General features: G+C 47.8%; 1 protein-coding gene across 1 annotated transcript; it reads right to left on the bottom strand.

Moving 5' to 3' along the window:
* Window positions 1-763: 763 nt before the first annotated feature.
* Window positions 764-26457, bottom strand: ARHGEF33 (Rho guanine nucleotide exchange factor 33). The gene is made up of 15 exons (XM_075708083.1): window positions 26436-26457; window positions 23006-23055; window positions 16878-17042; window positions 15119-15240; window positions 14074-14216; window positions 12679-12738; window positions 11234-11449; window positions 10465-10594; window positions 9002-9134; window positions 8097-8180; window positions 7129-7212; window positions 6148-6296; window positions 5092-5277; window positions 2648-3401; window positions 764-901 (listed from the first exon to the last, which is right to left on the bottom strand). Exons 1-15 carry the CDS (start codon window positions 26455-26457, stop codon window positions 764-766), a joined length of 2436 nt encoding a protein of 811 aa, XP_075564198.1.
* Between the last annotated feature and the right edge of the window lie 1151 nt (window positions 26458-27608).

Raw genomic sequence — 27608 nt, 5'->3', positions numbered from 1 at the left:
TTGTCTCTTGTGGCAGGCCCTGGGCTCAGCCTGTGTCACCTGCCTGGTCACACAGGCAATTCTGACAGCAGGAGCAGAGATTCGTACAGCAGGAGGCAATTCAAGAAACAGCACATAGCATAAAAGGTGGAGGAGAATTTTGGGGAGTGATGGAACTCCAAAAGAAAGGATGCTGCTGATTAAGCAGTACAAAGCCCAGGTGGTTCAGCTGATGCTTATTAGACCTTCTCAAACCAGCAGGGTAATGCAAGCTGGCTTCCTGGAAGATATGTTTGATGGTGGTTTTTCTTTGGAAAGTGGAGGAAAGAGGGGAATTTCAGACTTCTGGCCAGGATGCCAAGGCTGCAAAGGTAACCCCTCTGTTGTAGGTGAGTCCAAATTAGAGCTGACTTGAATTTGAAAGAGCAAAGATGTATGGGAAATGAAGCAGTATTGGGGGATGAGGGGGAGGAGATAGTGGGATTTGGCCAAAGCTTTCCAAAACTCCAAGGAAAGTTAAGTCAGGCAGGGGTGAAAGCTAGCAAGTTCCTGTGCTTATTGGACCTGCTGGCTGAGCTCCACTTCAACCCATAGCCTGGCCCTGCCCTGTTCTAGGAAGAGCAGGATGCGTTTGTAAGGCAGTTGTGACAGTCTCCTCTCCCCCACCCCTCCACCTACTGTGTTAGTCAGGGGGGTTCTTAGGGCCTTGCTGTCTGTCTCCACCCTCAGGGACCTGGGGAAGCACTGTCGCGCTTAGGTTGTGGCCTGCCTTTCTTGGGGCTGCTTATTTCTTTTTGAAGAGCTTGCGGAAGGAGCTCCGGAAACCCCCCTTGGGCTCGTGCCGTGGGTTGTGGTCGCTGAAGGATGTTTGCTCATTGTCATCCTTCTGGCAGAACCTGGTGTTGTCTTCTGCATGGAGCTCCTAAAAGGGAAAAGACAATTTAACCAGCATTTGCAACCTCACATCCTTGTCCCCTTCTCTCTCTCTCTCTGTGCTAGGAGGGACTTGGTGGGTGAGGAGGTGCTGACAAGGCTGGGAGACAACAGGTCACTCAGGCCTCTGCAGCACTGGTACCTCTGCAGAGAGCTTGTTGCTGGCTCTGAGGCTGAGGCAGTGGCAGAGGAGTGGAAGGATAAGCATCGTTAGAAGGAACTGGAGCCTTCCTTGCTCAGCTTTTTGTTTAGGGGGAGCTTACTAGCCCCTTTTGCCAGCGAGGGAGCGAGCCAGCATGGGGAGTTGAAGGAACTTCCCACCCTCTACTTGCTCATGAGCTCTGGCAGGGAGGCTTCAGGCTTCTTGAGCTGGTATGGTGTGAAAGACTCTTCTGCTGGCGCTGCTGCTGCCTGTTTTCTTATCTGTGGGGCAGAAGGCTTCATTAGCACACACACCTTGTGGTAAATGTGCCACTGAAAGATCTCTGTCCCTTTCAGGAGAATGCTGAGTTCCTCTCAGCAAGACTCTGGACAAGTCCCTTTTCTCCAGTTCTGCCCACCACTGCCACGATGGTCTCCTTTGCTCTGTGAGGGAGAACATGTCCTGCAGTTCTGGACTAGCTCCACATCTGCACCCTGCTGTGGGCCATAGCTCTGTGCAGGTGAGTGCCAAAGAGCTCACAGGCTCCTGTTTCTGGGGGGACTGTGTCCCCATGGCTCTTCTCCCTCTGCCTTATCTCCCCTGCTCAGCCATCTACCACCTCCTTCACTCACTAGGCTTTTTCCTCTCTTTTCTTTTGAGCTTTCCTTGCTGCCTTTTCAGTCAGGCTGTTGGAACCTTCTTCCCATCGTCATCTGCATCTACAGCCTCATCTGCATCTTGTCTCATTTTAATAGGAGGGTGTTTCTCCAGGCAGCACTGAGAGAACTAGCTAAGCACCTCACAGCACCCTCAGCCTCTTCCCCAGGAAGCGTGAAGGGCATCTTCCCCCCTGACTGTGACAGCTCAAAGCTGACTCTGAATAGGCACTGCAGACTACGGCAACATTGTTCCTGCAAAACCTGGTGTCCCTGAAGGGCTAGAGTGTGCTGCCTGCCATGCCAGTGGTTGCGGGACACAGTTGCTGGGCTCTGTCTGTTTTCACACGGACTTTAGCATGGGTCTACAATTCATGCAACAAACACAGGTGAAACAAAACCCACAGACCAGATCCTTGCTGGTGCAAATGGGCTGAGTTCAGCTGAGTCATGCTGGTTTACACCGGCTGAGGATCTGATACTAAATCCATTGGTTTTCTTAACCCAGCATTCCTGACAGCAGGTGGAAAGACACCTTTTTAACTGGGTGCCACCCTGTAGCGCTAATTTTGAACAGCTTTGCGCATACTTAGGGAACCTGATCAGATATAACATCTACTTGTGGGGGAAGCTCAGTGACAGCTAGAGACACATGAGAGGCTAGCTTGTCTCAAGGGTGTTCTAGCTGTCATTCAGCCAGCTGTGTGCCTCAAGCCCGTGCTTGTTCCCGGGGAAGATGTGTGTGAAAAGGAGCTGTCTTGTCCCTCCCTTGGGCATGTACATGCAGATGAGGACTTTGAATGAGTGGACTTGGAATCTATTTTGGCATGTTCTGCCCTAACTGTATCTCAGATCTTTCTCCTGCTGCTGCCGCTGCTTCTGCACCACCATGTGCCTTTCCTTTTTTTTTTTTCTCCTCCTATTTAAGCCTCCTTACTTCCAAAAAGCTCTGTTTTTCACCCGCTCCTCTCTGTGGGGGGAAGTAGCTCCTTTGGGAGCTTCGAGATGAGGCTGAGATCATGTGAGGCTGGATATTCCTCTCCTGTTTCTGCTGCAGACGGCTCCCACTGCTGCTCCGTGTGCTGTAGAGTCTGGTGCTCACACCCTCAGCGCTCCTCGGCAGCTCCTTCAGAGACCTGCTCAGCTGCTTGCCTTTGCTGTGGAACATCTCACGCTTGTAAGTACTGCTGCTTATGGGAGTGCAGCTCTTAGGCAATGGCTGTAAGGCATGATCTGTCCTCTCTGGTTCTGATGTGAAGTTAACAGGCCTAAGGAAGCAAATGTCTAAGCTGGACTCAGAAGAGGCCGGGGAACAATTCTCAAAGAGAGTGAGGTTTTGGAAGGCATCATCTTCATAGGGGCCTGGCAGGGTGAAAACCTCCCCAGGGTAGTCAAACTCTTCATAGCTTGGCACGAAGTTCCTCGCATCCTGCAGCAGCTCCACAGAGGTCCTGATGGCTCTCTCGGTGTTTCCCACTGCATCAGCCGGTGGTGCTTCATACTCCATTTCAGGGATGGATTGTAAGGGGGCTGTCAGAGCTTTGAGTTCCTGCTCTGTGAGCTGAGAGGATGCAAGGATGTTCTCTGGCCTGTCATGTTTTCTACTTTCCATTTCCCAGTCAGAGGGCTTTACAGCCTGGATATTCTCCATCACAGTTGGCTGGGGTTTCTTCATCTGGGGCATCAAATGCCTTAAAAATAAGAAAAAAAAAACAAAACAAAAAACCAGAAGGAAGTGGAATACTAAAGGATGACCAAGAGACAATGTGACAAGCCCCCCTCCTCCTCACTCCCCCAGCCCCATTCTCTTGCTTTTAAGGCCAAAAGGTATTTTCATATCTTGAATAACAGTAACAGAGCTGCCACTGATAGAAATTGCCTGGCTGCATTGGCAGGAGCAAGCTTGCAGGGGTAGAACTGCTTATCTGGTAGCTTTGGCTGACTTTTGTACTCTGAACCATGAAATGAATAGGAACTGAGATGACAAGCCAACTGCTCCATCTTTCTCCTGTTCAACTGCATTTTGGATTTTTACTTTCCTTCTCTTTCTGTAATGTAAGGGCTGTGTCTTACTTTCCTGTGGTCTAATTGTCTTTTCAGGTGGACAAGGTTTCTCTCTTGGGTAGGGGTGACTCTGTCCCTAGAATTGTGTCAGGAGTACTTGGAGGGCTCCTGCTCTCTTTGTGTTCCAGGTAAGTGAGAAGAGAGTACTGCATTGGATGAGGTAATAAGTTCAGGGTGTGCACCTCCATGGCCCTTAATGAACACTACTGAGGAAAGTCACACTGCCATCTTCTTGGGAACATAATGAATGGAGTGGAGGAACAGAAACCTTGTGATGTTCACAGCTCTGCATCTGGGGCAGGATAACCCCATGCATCAGACCAGGCTGGGAGATTTGGGTTGAGCAGCAGCCCTGATAGGAACTTGGGGTTATAGCCAATGCCACGGTAAAGATGAGCTGACAGCATGTTCTCATGGCAGACAAGGCAAACCCTGACCAAGCTGTATTAGGAGCTGCATGGCCATCTGAGCCTGAGGAGTTATTTTCCCCTGTTCTGCTCAGTGCGGATGAGGCCCCACCTGGACCTATGTTGGGTCCTCAGTTCAGGATGAATGTGGAGAAACTGGGGAGGCACCAGCTGAGACTACCAAGATGGGGGCCTGGAGAGTCTGTGAGGGGAGGGAGATTGGCTTGGATAGTCTGGTGAGGTGGCATCTAGGGATTGATCTAATAATACTGCCACTTGAGGGGGATTCAGAATGATGAAGCCAAACTCTTTTTGTTAGTGTCAACAGCCACAAATTGCTGACGTAAGAAAAAAGGCAAGTTTAGTGTGCTTCTCTGGTCATCATCTCAGTTGGCACCTATCAGTAGGCTAGAAATGGCCAAAGATTGCTGGGTGCTACCAGTAGCCCTGTCTTTCTTGAATTAGTCTTGTGTCTTTTTGAACCTATTTGTACTTGCATCTTGTCATAGTGAGTCCCATCATTCAATGATGTGCTGTGTGGAAAAGTACTTTTTTTGCTAGTCTGAAACCTTGGTCATGTTTCCTAGCTCTTATAATGTTGACAGTGAATAATGTGGAGTGTTGCTATGCGCGCTACTGCCAGGCCTACACAAATACATGTCCTCCCTGGTACACTTAAGACAGCTAGCAAGGGCATTGACAGCCTGGGTAGAGCTCTGAAATGTTTCCTGCTTGTAAGCCACGTGGTAGTGGATAGCAGGAAGGAGCCAGCCCTTCATATCTCTATGCATACACAGGGAGTAGTCTTGGAAATGACAGTCTGTAACTGCGTAGTGTCACTGGCATAGTATGGGTGAGGAGAGAGTTTTCAGCCTACTTTGAAAGCCTTCTACTAGGACAATAGGCTTACGGGGTTGTCGTGCCAGAGGAAGGAGCTGGTGGGAACGACTGTATTGTCTCTTCAGAGTGGATCCCACTGTCCCGGATAGATGTTGCACTGGGTGTTGGAGAAACCTCTTGGCTCGTACACTGGGAGGTGAGACCTTTGTACAGCTTCACCAGGGATGACCTGAGGGAGGAGAAATCCATCGTCGTGCTGAGAAATAAGGCAGGGAATGAGCACGAGCATGTAGAATCACAGAAAACAGGGCTGGGAGGGTCATTAATATTCCCGTTCACCTCTTCCCGCCCCAAGGAAGGACCTGTTCCATCTAGTCTGTCCCAGTCAGTAGGGCGTCCTGCTTTCTGTCCTGTTCTTAATGCCTCTCCTGATAGCAGTCCCTCCCCCGCAGTCTGCTCCAGCCCTTTACCACCCTCCATATTTGGAAGCTTCCCTTGAAGTCTGATCTTGTCCTACTCCCCCAGTGAATCATCACAAAGAGCAAAGGCAACCAGATTTTTATTTTAGTCTTGATTTCAAGGAACTCTTCTGAACGACAACTTGAGAATCTACATTCGGGGTCATTTCTATCACAGTTCATCTCAAACAGGATATGGGAGGCTTTTGTTTCTCCCACCCCACTCCCCCAGTAAAATAAGATAATGCTATTCTTTCTCAATCTTAGCCTGTGAGGGCTTCAGGCAACAGTCTTGGCATTCACCGGCACCCTGAGCTGCCAAAGCAGTTAAGTCCCCATGTATTCTCCCACTGGGGAGTGACTTTGCCAGCAGCTTAAGGAATCAAATGTTCCCATGAAACACGTGGCTGCCGTGTTTAGAAGGATTAAACTGATTTCCCTTTCACTCTCAGAGTTAGACAGAAGGGCCCACCCCAAATCTGACCTCAGTTTGGAGGACAAATGCCAATAGTGGGCCTTCTCCACCATTCATATGCAAAGGGCTTTGTTTTATTTCAACAGAGCAATGTGCCTGTTGATCCTGCCTAGACCTAAACACCCTGTTTCCAGGCTTCCCCCACACCTCCCTTTCCCTGGTGATACAGAGAATGAGCTGATGTTGTGCTTACTTCTTCAGCTTTTTCCTCTTCTGTATAAGCAGGTCTTCATTGCATTGGAAGAGCAGGCTATAGTGTGAGATGAAAACCCGGAGGCGCTGCACACACACCAGCAGCAGGTAATAGTCAGGATGCTCTTGCTCCGTGAACTTCAGGACATTCTGGGGCACAGAGGAGAGCAGGGTGTTTGGAGGGTGTCCTAACCCTTTCTGGGGAGAAGGTGCTATTGGGACCATGGATTAGTGCTCTGGAGTGCCCATGGCACTGCCCTGTGAGAGCATGGTGGGAGGTCTTCTAGGCAGCACCACTTTCTGAGGGACTTGGACAGGGCCTGCCTCCTACTACTCCCAGTGCAGATACACAAGTAACCACTGTAAATGTAATCATGGGATGTGTGAGTGATGCACTGGTTGAGTTTAGCATTGGATAAATAAACCAATCTCTTGTTTTTCTAGGGCTTGCTTTCTGTGTCATTTGCCTTGTCTGAAATGTTTTAGTACAATTCAGTAACCCTCCTGTGAACCAGAACTCTTTTTGTGAGCAAGCTCTATGTAGGAAACGTTGTTGGGCTCTAGGAGCCTCTAGCCCTCTCAGTCTCTCAGCAAACAGGCATACGGACCACTCAGCAAAGAGGCCAGCTCTGTTACAAGAGTTAGGTTGGAGCTTGCAGTAGATGTGCGCCATCTCTGGCCTCCTGTTCTCCCAGAGCAGCAGAGAGCAGAGCTTTCAGCTTCCCAGGGGACAAAAGTTCGTTCTGTCAGGCCAAATGGAGAAACTGGCAAATAGAAGCAAGCTTCAGGTGAAAATGATGAAAATTAAGTCATTCTCAGCTGGCTTTCCCTTTCAAAGTTGTTGGTTTGTTTTTTTTTTTCAGAGAGGCCACTGGGTTAACCAGAAGCCCTGTACCTGTACAGGCCTGAATACCAGCTCTGAGTTAGGAGTCACATGTTGTGTTAAGAGTTCAACACGACAGTTTCCATCCTGGGGCCCTACCTGTAGGTGAATAAGGTATTCAGGGATTCGCTGGACTATATGGAAGAACAGAATGTAGAGATCAGACTTGATTTCTTCTTCTACCTGAAACAGAGGAAGCAACTTCAGAGTCTCCCCTACCCATAAAACATGTCTGTTTCCAAATGGTTCTGGGGTTTAATGAGTAGTTATGCTGTAAGCAGTTACAACAGGAGCACACCAGTCAGGTGGCAGTTGTGTGTGACAATACACCAGTGTACATCTTGCTTCTGGAAGGGATATTTGCCACTCCTTCCACCAGCAATACTAGTCCTAAGGATGAAATTCCTTAGGTTGGGGATTATCTACAAGGGACACTCAGCCTAATTAAGTAGGGGTGTATGTTTAAAGTGTGCTTGTTAAGTTTCATTGAAACCCCAGGTAGACGCTGTTGTTCAGAATGAAGTTCTTAGTTTAGGCCCAAATGAATTGAACAAAATGAGATTGACTTCTAAATTAAGATGTCTTGGAAGTGAGCTAGTGTGGTTTAGTTATTGCACTTTAAAACTTCCTATATATTTAACTTTCCTAGTTTTAAACCATGAATCAAGGGTGTGAGACCAAATACCTGAAGCTGAACAGTAGAGACTGTTTTCTCTCTAAAGCACTTACAGCCTCACTCTTGGTCTCCCTGTTTGGATGAGTCCTGTATTTTCCATTTGCCTGGGACCAGTCTGGATAGCATGTGCATAGGCAAGCTTTCTGCGAGGTTTGATCTGAGACATTATTTCATGTCACAGCAGATATATATCTTTGGTTACACACAGTGATGAACATGTTAAAGCTGCCTTTTGTAGCTGCATGTCAGCCACGGCTACGTTCAGGAAACTGGCATTTGGTAACAGAACAAGTGGATTGGCAGAAGAGTCCTATCATGGGCAGGCGTAACAGGAAGAGATCTAGGCTTGCATGTTGCCATTATGTGTCTGTGAAGCAGGCAGGAAGTTTACCTCCTTCAGGATCACCACGTGGATCAGAGAGATGCATTCTGGCAGATCCCTCAGGTAAGCAACATAGTAGTCCAGAAAATTATTCTTACAAAAGGAAAAAAGAAAAGAACAAAGAAACTTAAGAGAGATTTTTGGTCTTAGAGCCCCAGAATGAGAAACTGTTGATTCCCCACCATTACTCCTGGGAGCTCATCAGTGCAGCAGAGCTGCTGTGTGAAGCTTTCAGGGCTTGGGACTTCTCAAGAAAGGCTGTTTAATAAACTGTGTTCAGGTGTTGAGCACAGTCTATAAAGCTTTATAGCAGATGGGAGGGGTAGAGAGGCTGGGGAGGAAGAAGCTTTTCTTGTTTAAGACTGTTAAAATTTATAAAGCATCAGATGATTTTTTAGAATCCTTTCAGGAGAGGTCCCACTGCTCGCCAGGGGTCGGGCAGACCTTCACCCTGAGAAGGAGGTGCTGTTTTACTTGGGGCTACAAACCATATAGGATAAGGGGCCTGCCCACCTGCTTGTCATAACTGAGCAAAGTGTATTGGGGAAGGCGAGCGTAAGAAACATGCTCTTTTCACACCCTCACTGTGAATACAGACATCCAAGCTGTCAAGGCTCATGTGTGTCTCCTGCAACCAAATCTAGGTCTTGTGCATTTATTATAGGGCTGTGCTATGTGGCTACATGCCCCCAGGGTGGGTCTGGCATGTGGGCTCCCTGACCAACCAAGGGAGCCATGACAAAGGGTCTACCATGCACCGGGACTCTGCTCAAAAGAGGCTGGCTGAAAGGCCTTACCCTAGCCACAGCTTCACAGCACAGCCCCTCTGCTGCAAAGTAGCTTGACCCACCTGTGGGCCATCAGCACAACATCATGAATCATAGCAGAAGAGTCCAGAGAGGTCTGTAACATACCTCATCATTTGTTAACTTCAGGAAGATGTCTCCGAGGATCCCTTGTCGTGGCCAGCTCAGGACTCGCTCCTGTAGAGCATGAAGTAAATCGACATGCTGCTGGACCAGGTACCGCAAAGAGTTGGGGAAGAAACTGAAGGGAGATGATATCAGTCTGGTTACACAGAGCAGAAGCTCAGCCCTAAGCATGTACTGCTGAAGTGTGCATTCATGGGTGGTCAGCACAGGCTTGCTTTAAGTACAGGCACTATTAACTACTTTTATTGGAGTCCTGGCTGCACCAGGAGGCCCTGTTTTGGCTGCTATGTACATGCAGGTACCCTCTCCAGTAGGCTATTATTACAGTGTTTTGAAGCTTTCTTAGGCTGACTTTCCAGTGCATTGTGTGGCTGACCAGAATTTGCAGAACTAAAAAGCCCAAGGCAAATGCTGCTGTGGCTGCATGGTCCTGAGCCATTCCATAGAGTGGTTGGAGGAGAGTTCCCCAGCTTTGTATGTTGTCTCATTTGTCAGGCCCTTTAACAAGCCAACCCTTTGATGCAGAGCTGGTCAAAATGTGCTACTGCCTTTCTGTCATTTCATGCTGATTTCATCCAGAATCAGAATAAAGGTGTCAAATATTGAAATATTCTGCCAGATGGAAAGGTCCCAGGGAAAAAGAGTAAAAATAAAAACTCATTTTGGACTATCGTGCTTCAGTTTGAACTGTGTGTGTCATGTAACTGCTTAAATGAGTCTACATCAACCCATGTACCACATGTCCCACAGTGGACTTCTGTCAAATGACTCTTTGGATGTGGGACTCCTAGGGACAGTGGAAAGAGCCAAAAAAGAGAGAGCTAGCAAGGATTGGGCTCCCCAAATGTGCTTAGGGGCTGGGAACTCCCAGGCCAAAGCTGAGTGAATGGGGAGAGTTGTAGGAGCTATCCCATCCTGGGACCTAAGACAGCTGCCACAGGGGATGGCCTTTGCAAAGAGCTGGGTTTAACTGCTAAGCTGGATCAGTCCCACTGGTCTTGTATCTGTGTGTAAATATGTGTGTATGTCTGTATATATTGATACCTGATGGTTGGCAGCCAATAGCCAGGGGCTTATGCCCACAGCAGCTTCTAGAGCTGGAGCTGTGGACTGGGAGAAGCAGGCAGTGAATGCACAAAGCTTTGTTCCCACCCAGGCAAGAGGCATGCAAAACAAGAATAGGAGAGTGATGGGACTCAAAAGGAGACTGAAATGAAGTAGTAGTGAAATGGTTTGGGATGCAAGGTGGACAAGATGCAAGGCCAGCCAGGAAAAAAGTCTTTAATCACTGCAAAAACCTTCCAGTGCCTCCAATATTCAACTAGAAATAAGCTCTAGGTGTTCAAAGAGCTCTCTGATGGAAGAAAAGTAGGAGAGACGATGATGCAGAAAGAATATTGACTGAAGAAAACTCCCTGAAAGAGACAGCATGGTAAATCAAATACCTTCTCTCTTTGGTGCTCCTTTTCACATCTGGCCCTTGCAATGTGGCCTTGATCTTCAGGATTAGGGAAAGGTTGATGACATATTTCCTTTCTGACTCCAGCAGCTCCAAAGCGATGTTCTGCCTTTTGGCTTCCAGAATATAATGGTTAAGTTTAAAAATAAGGAAATGCTGACCTGAAGGACAGCCTCATGTTAGACTGGTGATCTGACATTAAATCATGAAAGGAGAAACTGTTGAAAAGTGACACCAATGTCTTGTCTTTGTGTGTCTACTTCCCCAAAATATAAAATTCTAGTCTGATGCTACAGCATGCCCCAGACATGACTGGAGCCACTGTTTGCTAAGAAAGCTCCAAAGCAAATGTGTTTTCCCCTATGAATACAATTTTTTTCTAAGAATAACAAAACAAGCCATCAAAGGCAAAACAACTCATACCGGGGATTCACATCCAGTTTCCTGCAGAATAAGAAGTTGTATTTTTCACCTGCTTAAGCAACTACACTGTAACAATCCCATCAGTACTCTGAACCTGCCAGGCCTTGGAAAGGAGAATGGGTGTCTTGGATGCAGAGTGATTCTGTCAATGGCACAGACTGGCAAACACAAAGGCCAGAAGTCTTGGAGACTGAGGCCCTGAGACATTCCCCCCCAGCAGGAGAAACTGGCTTGTGTGTCTCCTTCTGTAGAAGCTGATTACTGACCAGCTCACACCAGAAGTGAAAGCAGCTTTGAGCCTCTCTAGCCAGAGTTTTCCACTCTGTCCTTACCAGCCAAAGAGGGTTCACATATAATGTTGTCTGCTGAGCTGTATCTGCTTTGGCCCATGTCTTTCCCTCTCTCCGGTTGCTCTTTGGAAATGTATTCATCTCCCCAGTCCTTGGTGTCCTTGGGCTGCTTCCACACTGTTGACGGCAGATGCACTTTTGACTGCCCCTCTGTTGTCAAGGAAGGCTTGAGGCTGTCATCTGTCTCTATGGTTGCTCCTGCAATGACACAGCTGTATGGATCTTGACATCTCAGTTAACAGGTTATGCTACAGCAGGCAGCTAACCTGCATTACCATCCATTTGAAGTACTAGAAGGAGAGTTTGAAGCATTTTTTGTGCTTCACAAGGGCTGTAGCCTTGTAGCGTTAATATACAAACAGAAGTTTGTAATTTACAAACAGAAGTGCAGTTGGTGAGCACTTTGGCAGAACAAGGTTTGCACTCTTCCAGCATTTATTTTCAGGCCAAATAAGGTCCAAAATAGACACACATTAGAAAAGAAAAAGTGTATTTCAAGTACGGTTTTGGGACGCTTCAGGACTTGGTAATATGACACTTATTGGCACATATTGTAGAAACAGAAAGTATTATTATAATTTGGATTTAAATGCCATTCTCGATGGATGTAAACTGTCATGGCTTTTAGAATTTTTGTTAGTGTGATGTGATTATACAGCAGCAGCAGGACTGATAGTCTGAGGCTATTAAATCACAGAGAAGGTAGGGGAGGGTGCAGGTGCGTTAGAGACATTGGGCTGGAATTGCTTTAATGCAAATACTTTGAATTTAGGTTGCAATGGACCATTTTCCATAGCTCTTGTTCTCTCTTTTTTTCAAGTGGATTCAAGCAAAATAATCATCCCGAACAGTGAGTGCTTCTAGGGAACAGTGTTTGCACTGTTAGATGCACAACATCTAATGGTAGTTCTCATGTGCCCTTTTGCCTGGCCAGGATCCTTAGTGTCCCCTTACTATACTGTTCCCTTACTTCTGACCAATTTTTATTTTTGCCAGAAAACCTCTTCTGTTACTATTCAGACATGTCTACAAGGAATCTGGAAGCTGGTGCGCAAATAAACAGCTCACCAGTTCTACTGGTGTGTAGTCACTGCAAAGACCATCTCTTCCCAAGTGGCAAAATGGCGCTCATTATTCTTTGCCATATCAGTAAGCCTCAATTCTTCCTTTCTGCAACAGCACTTAGAACCTGTGAAAGCAGCAGCAGAAAGGTTTTCCCTGCCAAATGTCAATCCTTTGCATTGTCTGTTAGGTATTTGGCACTTCAGGGGCACAGGCTTGCCCTTATATCTCAACTGCAAGTATGAAAATGGAGGTACATGGCAAAGTGAAATGCATTCCCTGAAAGCATTTCTTCAGTGCAGTAAAGCAAGCATTCTAATTGAATCATTGTCCTACTGTTTTTTGACAGTTTGATATTTTCCTACCTGGACCTCCTATGACTTTCACACTTCCTTCTCCCATTGGCATGATCCTGGTGTCAGACACTGTTGAAGTACAAAAGGAAACTTTACAAGAGACAACAGCTGTAGAGCAGGCTTCCTCCTGCCAAGCCCAGTCAGTATGGTTAGATCCTCCAGTCTTTCACATTTTTGCTATGGAAACACCCCTGTTAGATCCTCCATTAAGGAGGATCTTTACTGTTGTGGCTCTTGTTGCGGTCTTTGTTTCAGCAGCACCTGCAGGCAGGCTAACCTAGGGGTCCCTGTTGTGCTTGGTGCTGTATGACTGTAGAGGAACGTGAGCAGTCTTGGCTTGTCCTTGCTCAGTAGGTGCACGTTGGGTAGAAGGCACCCAGCAGGCAGAACAAGAGGATGCAGGCCTGACACAGAGACGCGGCTGCCATTTTGGGTGGAAAGGAGCTTATTGAAGAGTGGTGGGCTGAGATGACTGGAAAGAAAGGGGCAGTGGGAGAGGTGGATGTGCAAGAGGGTTGTGAGGGAGAGGGCTAACATACCACATCAGAGCAGGGCAGAGGGTGGCCACGACTGGCCAGATTCTGAGCAGAACAGTGTAGAAAACAGCACATGATTTTCATCCAATATCTGCCTTTGTTGACATTTTAAATGTACCTGGTTTTAGTGTCTTCCTATCTGAACAGCAAGAGAGTGATAGACCAGTTTAGACCCCCAAAGTTAATTATAGAGAAAAAGGCCCTTGTCAATCACCTTTTCTTTGATTCCAACCTTCGCAAGTGTTTGGCAGTTGACAGTGTTTTTGTGGTCAAGGTGTAACCCTAACACCACAGGTTTAGCAGCTTCCGCAGCTAGCAAGGGGAGGTGATTCTCCTAGCAGTGTGTATAAGCAAGGAGCAGTGACACCAGTAGCCTGGTGTGTATATGTACCAGCTCCCATGTCCCTTTGTCAAATCAACCACTGGTATGGCCCCTTAATGACACCAGGCATTCTCTGTCAACCCAATCCCTGTGATCTTCCTTTCTGTGCCCTGCTCCCCTACACAGAAACAAATCCACAGGTAGTATTTTTATCAGGGGCTCCTACTTGGCTCTGTGTCTAGCATTACAGGGAAGAAGATCCAGCCTGCTTCCCTTTCCTTGGAGGAGGCAAGCAATGGCTTTTGGGACCGTGTTCACAGAGCAGCAGCTCCTGAATCCAGGCCAGCACCAAGGTTGCTATCCCAAGACACTGTGCCGAGGTGCATGTATGGACTCAGGAGCAGTGCTGCTGAGGGGAGCACCCCTGTTCTCTTTTTGTGCTGCTGGCACCTGAGGAAAACTTGGTGTCCTCTTACCCTAGTGACCTTTTTCTGGATATTTTTCTTTCCTGAGGAAGGCACTGCATTTGCTTACTGTATTTCCTACCTTTTTCATAAGTCACATTGTGTAAGAGACTTGTAAAATCTTCATTGATCAGCACAGGTTCTGGGAGGTTAATGGATCGGAATGGGCTACCCTGGAGAGGTGTAGGCACTGTCTGTGACCCATGATCATCCTTCTGTGCTCTTCTGTACAAATACAAAAAATGAGACAGTTAGAAAGTATGAATGCTACAAGTGATGTGCCTATGCTACAGTTGTGGCAGGCACCAGTATAAGTACAAGCACAGAGCCAGAAATAGGACAACTCCAGCAGAAACAAGGAAAGGAGCTGGCTTTGATGCAGTTCATGAACAATTGTTCTGGAAGTAACTTCCACTGGCTACAGGAGAAGGTTATTTCAGATCTTTTCTTTTGCAGAGCGTATTTCATCTAATTAAATGGCTTAATCAGCTAAGGGGCTAGCCTAGATTTGCAAAGTGTTTTCATCAAGGCAGCTGTACACCCATTATCAAAACTCTGTTTTCAGAATGAGGCTAATCAGGGCCAAGGTGGATGACCTGTCTGCTTCATCACAGCGACAGTGTGGCCCAGCAGTGTGCAAACATGCTCCTGCATGACACTGCTCAGAGAAGAAAAGGTTGGTGACAGGAAAGCAGAGCATGACTGCACCATCAGGAGCCCACTGAGTCCTGCACATTTGGAAGGGGAAACTGCAGTGCTATTGCCTGGATGGGGGTGGCTTAGCAATAGCTTGCAATGGTGAAGGCTCCTGACTTCCAACAGTATTCCTGCCCCAACATGTTTCTAGCGGGTCTGTGTGTTTCACCAGGCCCTGGTTTCCCTGAGCTGCTGGGGCTATTTTTCTGTTGGAATCCCAGTGAGGTGTTGGTGTTTTTCTGCTGTGTTTGCTCTGTGGGGTATGTGTCTAAAACCCTGGAGTGAACTGAAGGCTAGAGCTTCCAGTAATAATCAGGGTTGATACACATATCCAGCCAGGAAAAGATTAAGAAAATAAGCTATAAGGAAATGAACAAAATGGACACCACTGCTAATCAGCACTTCTGGAGCCCTGGAGTTTGGGCCCTTACTTAGCTTTCACTTTCCGTGATTCCCGACGCTTCTCTTGCTGCAGCTGCTCAATTTTCTGTTGCATTTCCTCCTGCTTGGCACTGATTTCTTCAATCATTGACTTTGCATCGCTGAGCTCCTCCTGAGAAACAGGCAAAAGCACAGCATTCCCAGGGTGCCCATCAGCCTTACATAGCACAGCTTTGAATGCTGGCTGGTGCGCACTAGAGATGCTTCAAGGTGCTGCGGAGAGTGGCTCTGTGATGAGACACTCTTCCTTTGCAAGTCCAGTGTGTGTAATACATGCCATGCACAGCATGGCAATCCTTAATTCAACTATAGGCAACTCACCCAAGCCGGCGTGATGTCACATGGTTAAGGCACTGATGGGAGATGGAGACATAGGGCTTCATCCACCACCAATTGAAAGCACTGGGAGGACTCCTGCCTTTAATGGCATTTGGAGGTGGGCCTGAGGAAGCACGTTTCGCTCTGCAGTTCTCCAGCATGTGTATTCACATGTTGCACTTGGTTCAGATCCCAGTGTGATCACTCACATGTATAAGCTTTTGCCAGTCAGGCCTTGGAGCTGCTTTTTTAGCCTGGTTTCCTAAGGAAATGAAGCCCTCTGTAAACCTCCCTATCAGCACGTCCTCCCTCAGACAGTTTCAGCCAAGCCTTACTGTGATGTAGAGCTCTCTGATGCATGGCATTCCTGCAGGTTTCATCAATGTGAGCAGCAGGATGGAGGAGAGACACTCAAGAGTTTCTTGTAAATTTGAAGGAGAGGGCTTTTCCCCAAGCAAGGAGGTGGCTTCACTGGGAGCTCAATATTTGGACAGTCAACATGGGCATGAGGCAGAGGGAGAGCAGCCTTTGCCCCTCCTGTTGCTTGTATAATTCCTTGTATCTGGATTTTAAAACCCCTTTTTTCCCCCATAACAATGTCCTGGATAACCCTGCCTCTGGTTGCTTTGAGACCTCTGCCATGTGCCCTTGCACTTCTTATTGTCTCCCTTTCTCACCTGGGACCACAGGGCTGTCTTCTGCCCAGTGCCATCTGTCTCTCCCTGTCACAGGGTCAGTAGCAGGCTTTTCCAGTAAGCAGCCCTCTTTAACTTCACAAGGTATTACTGACTCAGCAAAACCCCATGGGGAAAATTTACCATAAAAACAATAAAACAGTTCCTCTGCCTGCCTCCTCACAGGCAGTCATCCAGTTTCTGCATGGAGACGCTGGCTGGTTTTAAGTGTACATCAAGCCTTCTTGCTAGGCTCTCTCTCCAGTCCTTTGTCTTTATTGTCTTGGGCCAGATCAAACCAGGCAGCACTTCCTCCCAGCCGTGTGGGAATGCAACTTCAAAAGGCTTTAGGGTTTTGTGTTAATTCCCTGCTCCCCAGCGACTTTGGTTCCTGCAGGAAATGCGGGAGACCTGACCCAGGGAGAGGTATGGCACAGTGGCCTAGCAGCAGCCTGTGAATAATCCATATGCCCATTGCATGGGCAGCCCAGAGCAAGGGTTGCTTGTGCCTAGGGTAGCTTGCAGCACTGCCTAATGTCCCATCGAGAGGCTGAACAGACCAGGGCATGGGTTACGTTTGGGTTGGAGTAGTCAAGGGAGACACAAAGCAAGAGGAAGTGCACCAGATACAAATGAAACAATTGCCAGCTCATTTTCTTTGCAAGCAGAAATGATTGATGGAGGCAGGGGAATGCTGCCCCATGCCACCCAAGCTAATGTGGCAGGTATGCAGCCCCCCCACAGGTCACACTCCTACCTTGAATGTGTTGAGGGAATTCTTCATCTCGGCCACTTTCTCTTCCATGGCACAGCGGCAGCTCTTGACCTTCTCCTCCAGGGCATACTCGCCATGCTGGATTCGTGACAGCTCCTGCATTGCTTCTGTGAAACCCGCCTTCAACTCAGAGGCTAATGCCTGCAACTAGAGGAACCACAAACACGGTGGGTTCAGTCCCTTCCTCCCAGATGCAGGTGGCTGTGTCCCCAAGGGTCACCCATGGTTCAGAGTGGCATGAAAGCTGGGTGTAACCCATCCTGTAAGGTGCTGTCCTCTTTCTCCTCCTCCTGTCACGGCTGGGAGACATGGGGGGAGGTTTGGCCCCTGCTGCAGTCTCAGTACAGGGTAGGAGGTGTTTGTCTCAGGCAAACGTGTGCCCCTTTTTAGACTTAGAGTTTTTCCAGCCTCCCTGGCAGTTTGCAGCCTGTCAGTCTGTAGAAGGAGAGGACAGCCTGAAACATGCCAAGAAGGTTTGCAATAACAGCAGCAAGATTCTCAATCCCCAAAGCAGCTGAGCAATCAAGAACATGTCTGGTTTTGAGCAAGTCCTCCTCCCCCACATGCTCGTGGGGCTGGTGCTTTCCCCATACAGGTCTAACACCTCCTTGCTCTCCAAGAGCTGTGGAGAAGCTCTGTCCTTGGTCAGCGGGCCCTTTCCAGGGAAGGAGGCAGCTCTTTAACTCATGATGGGGAGGGAGCGGGAGGTTTTCCCCTGGCATACAGCAACACTGTGCCCGCTCTCCCTGTTTTCTGTCCCTAGAGGCCCTAGCGCTGCTGGAAGAGCTCACAACCTAAGCTGGAGGCAGCCGGTTGATAGCCAGGCGAAGCAGAAGATGGACTGGGGCAAGCCAGGCTGGCATAGTGAGCAGACAAGGCAGGTGTGGAGGTGGGCAGTGAGGGGAGGTAGGCAGCTTGCAGAAGGCTAAGCGGGGACACCCTCTTCAGGGGCATCTCGGGCTGGCAACCCTGAACTCTGCCCCCACTGTGGTGAGCAAGGCGCTCATTCTGCCTGCACAAAGCCCACGGCGAGGTCGCGGCCCAAGGCACTTCGGTACCAGTGTTTTTTACCTTTACAACAGAAATTCGGCCTAACATCTGGTTATAAACTGAGTCCAAAACTGGAGCACTGATGGTAAGAGGACAGCCACCCCGGGGAACTCAGGCGCTTGAGTCCTGTAAATGGAGCAGAGATGGCTTCCGATACCTCGGGGCAATGGCATGCACCATCCTCCTCTGATCAAGACTGCCTGGCATCCCCACTCCTACCCCAGTGCTTACCCCACAGTCCCCAGTCTGGTGTGGCATTCCCAGAGCTGCCTGGGTAGGAGGAGCGGGATTGACAGGAGCTGGGACAGGGCAGAGGGGAGCAGGAGGCTGAGGACATCTTCCCTCCTCAGGCAGTCAGCCCTAACTCCCCAAGCCAGCTGGAACTCCAGACCCCATGCTTCAACCCCTTCACCCACCCTTCCTGGCCACAGTGGAGACCTTCCTGTGACGGTCCTGTGTCAAAGGAATTGTCACTCTGTGACCTGTGAGTGTAGCCTGAAGGGTTAGGGGGGCTACTTGGGGCCATGGCTGCTTAGTGAGGCAATGACCCTACTGCTTCTGATATCTCAGCCTAGAGGAGTGAGCCAGATGGTCTTAGCATCATCAGACATCCTAACAGACATGCCTGGAGAAGTGGAGGGATATAAAGTACTGCAACTGTGCAAAATGTTAATACTCCCATCCCTGCTCACAGGTGCTTGCCACACTTCCACAGTAAGCTGACATTGCCAAGGCAGTCTCCCTGCTAGCCTGCATCAGGGCTAGGCATTGCACACTTTCTTCCAAGTGAAAAGGGGTGATTCATCAGATCCATCCCTTCCAACCCAAATACGCTATTCTCTTCTATCCTATGCTATCTTATGCTATCCATTTTAGAGATCTGCTTCAGCATGGAGATGTCACAGCCTCAAGTCTTGCTAGCAGTGGAGTAGGCTGGAAGCTGGCCCTGGAGATAACATCTGGGGAGAATAAGCCCAAAATGAAATGTTTCTGCCCACAAGCCTGGCCATATCCTCCTCAGATGCTTCAAGAAAGGGGGTAAACTAGACAGATCCTTTGTGAAGGGTACAGGTATGGGAGTTATTGCTGATCTAGAGGCTTCAGAGTCAAAAACTGCTAGGCGTCAGCAAAAAGGGACCACTGCGGAGACTTTGGTGTCCATGTGCACCAAAACGCTCTGTGAAAGCAGAGTTCAGGCAGCCAAAAGAAAGCTTTGGACTAGAGGCTGGACTAAAATATCCTCTGCATCTAAGAGCAGTCACTTGTTATTTTGGGGGTTCACTGTTGGCCAACCTCTTGGTTTTGCAGTCACAGTGCTAGTTTGGTTTCTTTGTGTATCCTTCCCAGTGCTCCAGACCCCAGCCTGGGTCTGTCCTGCCTGGTACATCCTTCCTCGGCCCCATGCAGCTTGCAGTGGCTATTTCAGACACTGAAATGCATCTTACGCTCGCATTTCCCTTTGTTGCCGCTTGATGGATGAAAGCAGCCAGCAACACCAATCAGCCACATCTGCCAGGGCTTGGATGGCTGGACATGAAGTGCTGAAACCCTGAGAACTCACTCCTCTGCTGCTTAGAGCATAGAAAGGAAATGCAAACAGCCTTGTGGCATTGGATGCATGTTTGATCCAAAATTGAGTGGAATGGTACAGGAACAACGCATTATCCTTGAACTCCTGCCAAGCACAGTGTGTAGTGCTTGAGCTGTGGATTTTAGTAGAAAACCATCCTTTAAATCCCATGGGCTGTTAGAACAAATGGAAGCTGCTGAAGCCATCACATCATGCTTATGTCTTGCCCAAGTGATTATGCCTACAGGACCAGAGAGGCATTTCACAGGTTTGTGAACCCCTGGAAAGTCAAGCCAATTCAGTGTGTCTAAAGTGCAACATGTACCAAAAAAGACAGATTTTATACTACCACAGAAACTTGGCAACAGTTTACTGTAATGTGTTGCCCTGGCTGACCTATTCATGGGAATAAATACACACCTTAACATTTAAGTTGTGGAAATTAATGAACACGCCTTAACAACTTAGATTGAACTACCTAATGCCTAGAGGATAAATGAATCTGCATGGTCACAGGGAGTCCTTAGAACCTGTCCAAGAACTGTTCAAAAAAAGCATGTAGGCATCTAAATAATTTAGTACGAGATACGCGTTTCAACCCCCACCTGCCTTTGGAGTGTGGCCCTCAAACCTGACAAAGCAATGCAGTGAGGGATCCAGCACCATGCATCTGTAGCAGATTATGTCTTTCTTGGGGGCCATGACTCCCATTTTACCTGCTGCCTGTTTTTCAGCTCTGTTTGGAAAACACATGCAAATAAAATCTCTAGCGAGACCAAGTAACTGTACTGTGCTCTGTGGGTAGCTGGCCATGGGGAAATGAAGGATTCTTCTCCCCTCTTTGCATGACTGATTAATAGGACACTGAGCAGCAGTCACTTGTGACTCTCACTTGTCCTCTAGCCCAACAAGAATGTGAACTCTCTGGTGAAGTCCACCTGGAGAGGAGAGCAAATGTTTCCCAACATGGAGGGGGGAACTGTGACGACATGGAGGAAGTAATGGTGACTAGAGGGGAGAAGGGTGAGATCGGAAGACATACAAGGAGCATTTCTCAGCCTGGTTTTGACTTTACTTTGTGAGAGTGGAGCTATTTATATATATATATATATATATATATATATATATAAACAATGGCTGTGAAATATCTTTTGCTGAGCCTCTACTCTTGTCTCACCTGCTGTACTGTCCCCAGAGGGTGGACAGGACTGATGCTGCTTCCAGGACCAGAGGCAGCAAAACTGCAGAGCCTCCCCATCCTCCCTCAGTGGGTGCGAGCAATCTGAGCCATTTGCAAAGACAGTGACCATACCTGCAGCCTAAAGCTTTGTTCAGACTTTGAGGCAGCCCAGGGAAGATGGTTGTGGCCAGGAGGGGCTGGGATAGAAAGCAGAGGGCAGAGCCTTGGTGAGCTGGGTTTACTGCCCTGGCTGCCACTGAGGATGAGAGGGAACCCTTGCTTCCATGAGTAGCTGCGTCCCCACATATCTTCCCCAGCACTAGCCAGGCTGTCCAGGGCTCTGTGTCTCCAAAGGGATGGCTACTTGCATCTGCCACCCTTGGCAGCTGCCTAGGGCCCTTACACTAGAACAGGGCCTGCTCTCCAGGACCTTGAGCTGAGGCCTGTCAAAACCAGTAGAAAACAGGCTCATGATGAAGAAATACTGCACAGGAATAATTCTGCTGTTACAAATATATCCTAGAAAAGAGCAAAACCTTCTGTGGCCATGAAGGAGTACTGTGTGTGTTACTTCCCCCAGCTTATCTACTGTCCATGGCTTTGCACCTCTTCTTATGTGCCTGATCTGAAGAAGTAAGGAAACATTGTGTCACCCAAAAGAGGGCTGCCTGAGAACACTGCCTGAAATTAACCTGGCCAAAAGTCCAGTGCTTGCCACAAAGCCTGGATCTGATTTTTCTGAGCTGCATGACATATGCTTTTACCAGGGAACAATTAATTTCTAGCACAGCTACTAACTTCTGCATTTAAGGGCAGCACTTCTACAGCCAAGCATTAGGAAGGCTTGCAGTGCCTCATAGGAAAGCAGCAGAGCTGTGCTGATTTACAGTGGTAGAGAACCTGACCCTAGGAGTATATCCAGTGTTTATATTCCTAGGCAAGGATGGCAGGAATAAAGGCAGAGCAGCAGGGTAAGGACAGACAAGAAGGATGGAGACACTTAAAGGGGACTGCAAGCACTTATCAGCTCTTGTTTCACATCTGTGCAGTCTTTTTTTGGTAACTGCAGTGTCCATAGAGCTCTCAGTGAAGCAGAAGGGGACAGCCAGCTGGTTACTCTCATTTGAAGGATGCATTAGGGTATCTACATCTCAGCTGGGTTTTTCTGGAAAGCCATACTCGTGCATGATATTCCCAGCACACAGTCCCAACAGTGTGCTAGCTTTCCATGCACGTTGGATCCACTGTGCTGGGTCCTTCAGCAACCCAATCACAGCTCCTGCTTGGAGCTGTCTGGATGGGAAAAGAGGATGAGACAAGAGAAGCACTGACTAGTTAATGGAAAGCAGTATCTTCTCCACTTGCCGTGGTGCACTCACCAGCAATTATGGGCATTAGTGTTGCAGTGGTGACAAGGGATGTCTCACATAGTCAGGGTTTCCAGTTCAGGGATATATTTCTCTTTCAGAGTACGGTTCCATACTGAACCAGACCAAGGTTCAAAGTGCTCAAAAGTCTGTTGCATTTCCTGCAGACTGGAAATGCGTAGGAAACATCACTGTGGAAACACTGAAACTGCATCTTACAGGAAGGATGCTCCCTGGGCTGTGGTATAGACAGTCTTGTTGCATCTGTGGTGGCTAATTGCAGCAAGAATGTCAACTTGAAGAGTGGCTGCAGAGCTCTGAAAGTCCTAATCACCTTGAGCCAACATGGGCTCAAAGACAGGGTTTTCAAGCTCCTGGCTGGGCAGCCAGAGAGAGACATGCAGCAAAACTCAATGCTCTGGCTAGCCCAGCTGCTCTGGATTATCAGGCAAGAAGAGCACCCCATGGTGCAAGGAGCTGTGAGGCTGCCAGGATAATGCAGAGCCCCCCAGGAGACTTGGGCCCCTGCTGGGGAAGACACCTCTGCCCTATGTCAATCAACACATCCTTGCTCCTGGGACAGTTCATCGGGTTTAATGAAAGCTCATCAGAGCTCAGCTGTGGAATCTCCCTCTGGCCCAGTGAATTGACATTCTCTAATTGGTGCTAATGATGCCAGCTAGTTAATTAGCTGAGCTCACAATTCACCTGTCTCAACATGACTGGTTGTGAGCGGAGAAATTTTACTGAAGTGTCTTTTAAGATGAGGCCCAAGATGTGATATGTATGACATTTATTCATGCAGTGTGCACGTTTTAGTTTCCATGTTCCTTGTAAGTGCCTACATTTTTCCTTCCACTTAATTTAGCTTTTTAACTACTGTTTATCTATTAGTAACTGTTTAGACTCTTGGAGTTATTTAGGGCATTTTGCTCATCTTTACCTGGGAAATCTGTGTTGCAGGGGTACTCACAGGCACACTTTCAGTCTCTCCTGTGGGAATAAAGAACTTCAGTCAATTAAAATGACTTATTATGGTTGCTATAAATAACTGGAACAGAGGGTTTGAAGTCCCTCTTGAGGTACAAATCAGTTTTAAAGGACTCAAGTCAGTCTCACTTTAGGAGGTATGAACACCATATCATTTGTAAAATAAACTGCAATTATAAAACAGGAATGACTCGCCTAAATCAGCCATTACATTCACCTCATTTGCTGACCTGTGTCTGTCCAAAGCTGATCCAGGCAAAGAGGTGAGAAACTTTCTATGTGCAATTAGGACCAAATTGCTCCCTGTGACATTCAGTTCTGTGTACCAGCTTTAAGTCACAGGTTTTTTCCCCTAAAGCATTACTCATCCATCTCTCTTCAAAAATTGTGAATTTTATCCTCTACTATATTTGTACATATTTCTATTATGTCCACTTTTGTGGCTGATCTGATATGTATATTTTAAGCCCTAAGTTATATTTTTGCATTCCAAGCAGTAATCATGGCCTCTGTAACACAAAAAAATACATCTTTTTAATGTTTCATCATTCCTAGGTTTTTGTGGCATTGTGAACACACCTGATCTTGTACAATGGAGCTACACTTCACATTTCTGAAACAGACTTAGCTCACAGAGGAGCTTACATCTATTTTGCAGAAGTTTTTTGCACCCTGCAGAGACATTATCTCTAAGCATTAATGCGTTCTTGATTGAAAGCAAGAAGTCTACATTTATTATTTCCTCTTCTAACATTGTCTCTTTGTGCAGAAACCTTCAATTATCCAACAGAAATTATTGCTGGTTGTGTCGGCATTGCACTTTGAGGGAGTTGCAGCCCAATGGCCATTGGTTTCTGTTTTATTCCCTACGTCAGGCTCCCTGGCTGGCCTTCACTCCCAGAAAACACCATGCCACCCAGTTCCTCATCTGGATCACTTCCCCTTGGTAATGTCACTTCATGAGGTGGGTTTTCTCTTGCCTCCAAGAATTTGCTTCACCCATCTCTGCTGTCAGTTACAGACATGACTGGTGACCCCATGCCCAATTCTAGGGGCAGCCAAGCTCCCTCTTTCCATGCTGGCTGGAGATGCTCAGTGCCTTACCCACCTGGGCCTTTAAGACCACAGAAATTCAGTCCTGCAGAGGCTTGAAAAGGATGCAGGGAGGACTCTACGCAGTCAGCAAGTGCATGAAGTGGAAAGCTGAAGTGTGGAAGTCAGAGCTTTACAAGGCACAGCTACATTCTGATTTCTTTACCCCTGAGGGGGAATATGGGTTACCGCCAAGGGCACCTATGAATTGGCCCTGTTTTGGTCTCTAGGGTTTGCTCTGATTCAGAGGAACATGAGCAAATTCCCCAGTGACTTGCAGAAATGAGAGGCAGAGGAGGAGAGGCCATGTGCCCCTCTCTGCCCATGTGCCACTTTCTCCCCATGCTGGCTGGTCTTGCAGCCGTGGGGTTGGTAGCAGGGTTGGACACTGACCCTCTAGGGAATATTGTCCAAAGTTCCTCCTGGGGAAAATGAGGGACAGCAGGCTGATTGGGAGAAGTAACAATGACCCCAAACAGCTGGCAGTTTGGAGTCAAAACTCATCAGCCAGCCCGCACCGAGTCCCAGGTTTCATCTTTTAAATGACAGGTTGTTTTCATTTTCAGCTTTGGCCCTTGTGGGTCTTTTTTTCGGATTTTCTCTGCAACACCATGAACTAGAAACCGACTTTTGGCCTGACGTGAATGATGAAGCTTTCTCATGATGCCTGGAGTTGAGGCTTGAGAAGGTATCTGGTGCATACTGCGATCCTCCTGAATCAAGAAAACTGAGGTACATCTGCTCTGATGTAAATGTTATTGCTGGACTCTGACTGTGGGATGGTAATGACTGACACAAAAAGAGCAAGAGGACATGTTTCTCAATTAATAGCACAATACAAAACAGATCCTAGGAGGACAGGAAGATGCTGTTTTTGCAAAGTGGTGGACATATTGAATGCTGAGCTTTGTGAAGGGCTAGAGGTGTCAGGTAGAAGCATGGCATAGCAAGGAAGAGCCATGGTCTCTCCTCACATTTTATTTGGGTGTTTTTCAATCTGATATATAACATAGAGGGCTTGACCCAAGCCCTGCAGAAGTCTGTAGGGATCTTTCATTTGGGTTTGGATACAGATCAGTCTGTAATGTCCTTGGACACAGCCAAAGCAAGAAACTGCTCCTGAGCAAGACCAGAAGAGGGGAGAGGATTCCTGCTACTGTCATTTTTACCTCCCATCTTTGCCATGAGCATGAGCAGAAACACTCTCTGCCTGTACCCATTCAAAACCCAGATCATTTCTATAAAGTCACTCCTAAGAGCTGGAGCAGAGGAGGCTGCTCACAGTTGCACTGTGGGAAGCAAGGGGCTTTGTGGTTATCTCCCAATTTCTGCAGTGAACATCTGCAGCCCATGGGGGCATACCAATTAATTGGAAAAAATCCCTGAATTAATTTCCTTTTCAGCCTGCTTAGTGCAGGGACCTAGGTACACAGACCTAATTTAGTCAAATTAGAATAATAATAATAATAGAGAAATTAACTCTTCCATTACCTGTGCCATGAATGAATGTTTGCACCACCGAGCATTGTTTAAGAGGGAAAGAGATGGTCCAGGCTGTGTCCTGAGCTGACAGCACTCCTAAAGCTGCTCCCCTTGCTCCTCATAGTTTCAGGAATTCCTCAGCACATGGACACAGTCACCTCTGAGGTGGCAAGGCAGAGAACAGTGCTGCAAGGGGTTTGGCTGGTGGTACAGCCCCACATTCCTCTGCAAGAAGAACATCTAAAGCTGATAACCACTAAAACCCTGGACCTGAAACACCTGAGCTTTGCAGACTTTCTAGAAATGCTGCTGACTGTAGCAGGACTGTTTGCATGCAAGCAGTGTGGCCTGTATACATCTCGGTGCTTGCAAGATCGGGACTGGTGCAGAAGGTTTTGGCATTGACATGAACAAGAACCCCTTGCAACAAAGCATGTTGGGGGAGAGAAGCAGATGCTCATCACAGTGCCTGTGTGTAAGATGTAGCTTTTGACAGTGTACCTCTACCTCCCAAGGCAGAGGTGGGTCCGAGGCAAGAAAGGGGAATGACTTCCCACGTTGGACATTACATACGCCACAGGATTATTTTCCAGAAGGGAGAGGGAGGTATTTCTAAAAGAAGAGATAAAAACTTCAAACCCCAGATATTTCTATGAAACTAAAAGAAGGGAACATTTGCTAACAGCTGCCATGGCTAGAGGTGCTCTCAGGGGCTGGCTGGCAGCTGCCAACAGACAGGTCATATAAGAGCAGGTTGCTTCCTCACTGTCTTTCATACTATCAAGAAGTGAAATAAGAGGATGCTTTACCTTCTTGTTTGTTTGAGTCCATGGCTGCTATAGGGTGTGTGTCCTTGCAGGGACTCCTGTCCTCACTCTGGAGGGTTCTGGCTGGTCACTGGGAACATCCCATGGCTTAGAGCTGCCCACATGTGAGCCCTGCGATGGGTCAGCTGGTCTGAACCCTGAGTGCAGAAAGATGCAGAAAGGGTTTATTGAGCGGAGATGCTCAAAGTTCAGAAAACAGAGGGAGGAGGAGGGATTTGAGAGGGAATGAGGCATCCTAAAGGTTTGTTTGGGTTCATAGTGCCTCCACAAGCAGAGTGGGTGCCGGTACAACACCTCCCCCCCAGCCCAAGGCCATTTATGCTTGTGTGGACGGGTGATTAAGAGGTACTATGTAATGCCACAGAGACTATTTGCTTAGTGAGATGCTTCTTGTATGAACATGGAAGCAAAATGAGATGTATTTTGAATGGCACAGGAACATCTTGCACAGGTGCTCTGCATCAAAGAACCAGCTTTTTGCTATGCAGCTAGTCACCAAAAATATCCTCCAAACTTGTGTTTGGGCCACAGATTGTCTTCACAATGCTGCTGCACAATCCTGCCAGTACTTTTGGAGGCACTTGTATTGCCGTGCCTGCTTTCTCTGTCAGTTGTCTCCCTGACTTTTGGGGGCACAGGAGTGTTTCTGGCACGTGTTCAGAGAAGGGCAACAAAGCTGGTGAAGGGGCTGGAGCACAGGCCTTATGAGGAATGGCTGAGGGAACTGGGGTTGTTTAGTCTGGAGAAGCTGAGGGGTGACCTTATTGCTCTCTACAACTACCTGAAAGGAGGTTGTAGTGAGGTGGGTGTTGGTCTCTTCTTCCCAAGTAGTTAGCGATAGGACAAGAGGAAATGGGCTCAAGCTGCACCAGGGGAGGTTTAGGTTGGATATTAGGAAAAATTTCTTCACGGAAAGGGTAGTTAAGCATTGGAACAGGCTGCCCAGAGAGGTGGTGGAGTCACCATCCCTGGAAGCATTCAAAAAATGGGTAGACATGGCACTCTGGGACATGGTTTAGTCTAGTCTACCCTTGATTGGTTTAGTGTGGACTTGGTAGTGTAGGTTAATGGTTGGACTGGATGATCTTAAAGGTCTTTTCCAACCTAAATGATTCTATGATTCGATGATTCTAGAAGGCACCTCAATGTGTAGAG

The sequence above is a fragment of the Pelecanus crispus genome, chromosome 3, assembly GCF_030463565.1.
Source record: "Pelecanus crispus isolate bPelCri1 chromosome 3, bPelCri1.pri, whole genome shotgun sequence".
Taxonomy (NCBI): Eukaryota; Metazoa; Chordata; class Aves; order Pelecaniformes; family Pelecanidae; genus Pelecanus; species Pelecanus crispus.
Note: the sequence above shows the minus strand (reverse complement) of the source record. Positions and strands in the feature narration are given on the sequence as shown.

Coding starts and splice junctions, on each gene's coding strand:
- ARHGEF33 (XM_075708083.1), bottom strand. CDS start 26,457: ATGGACTCAAACAAACAAGAAG. Junction 3,402..5,091: donor TCCTCTGGCACGACAACCCC/GTAAGCCTATTG, acceptor CTTATTTTTAAG/GCATTTGATGCCCCAGATGA. Junction 902..2,647: donor AAAAACAGAGCTTTTTGGAA/GTAAGGAGGCTT, acceptor TTTCCCTTTTAG/GAGCTCCATGCAGAAGACAA.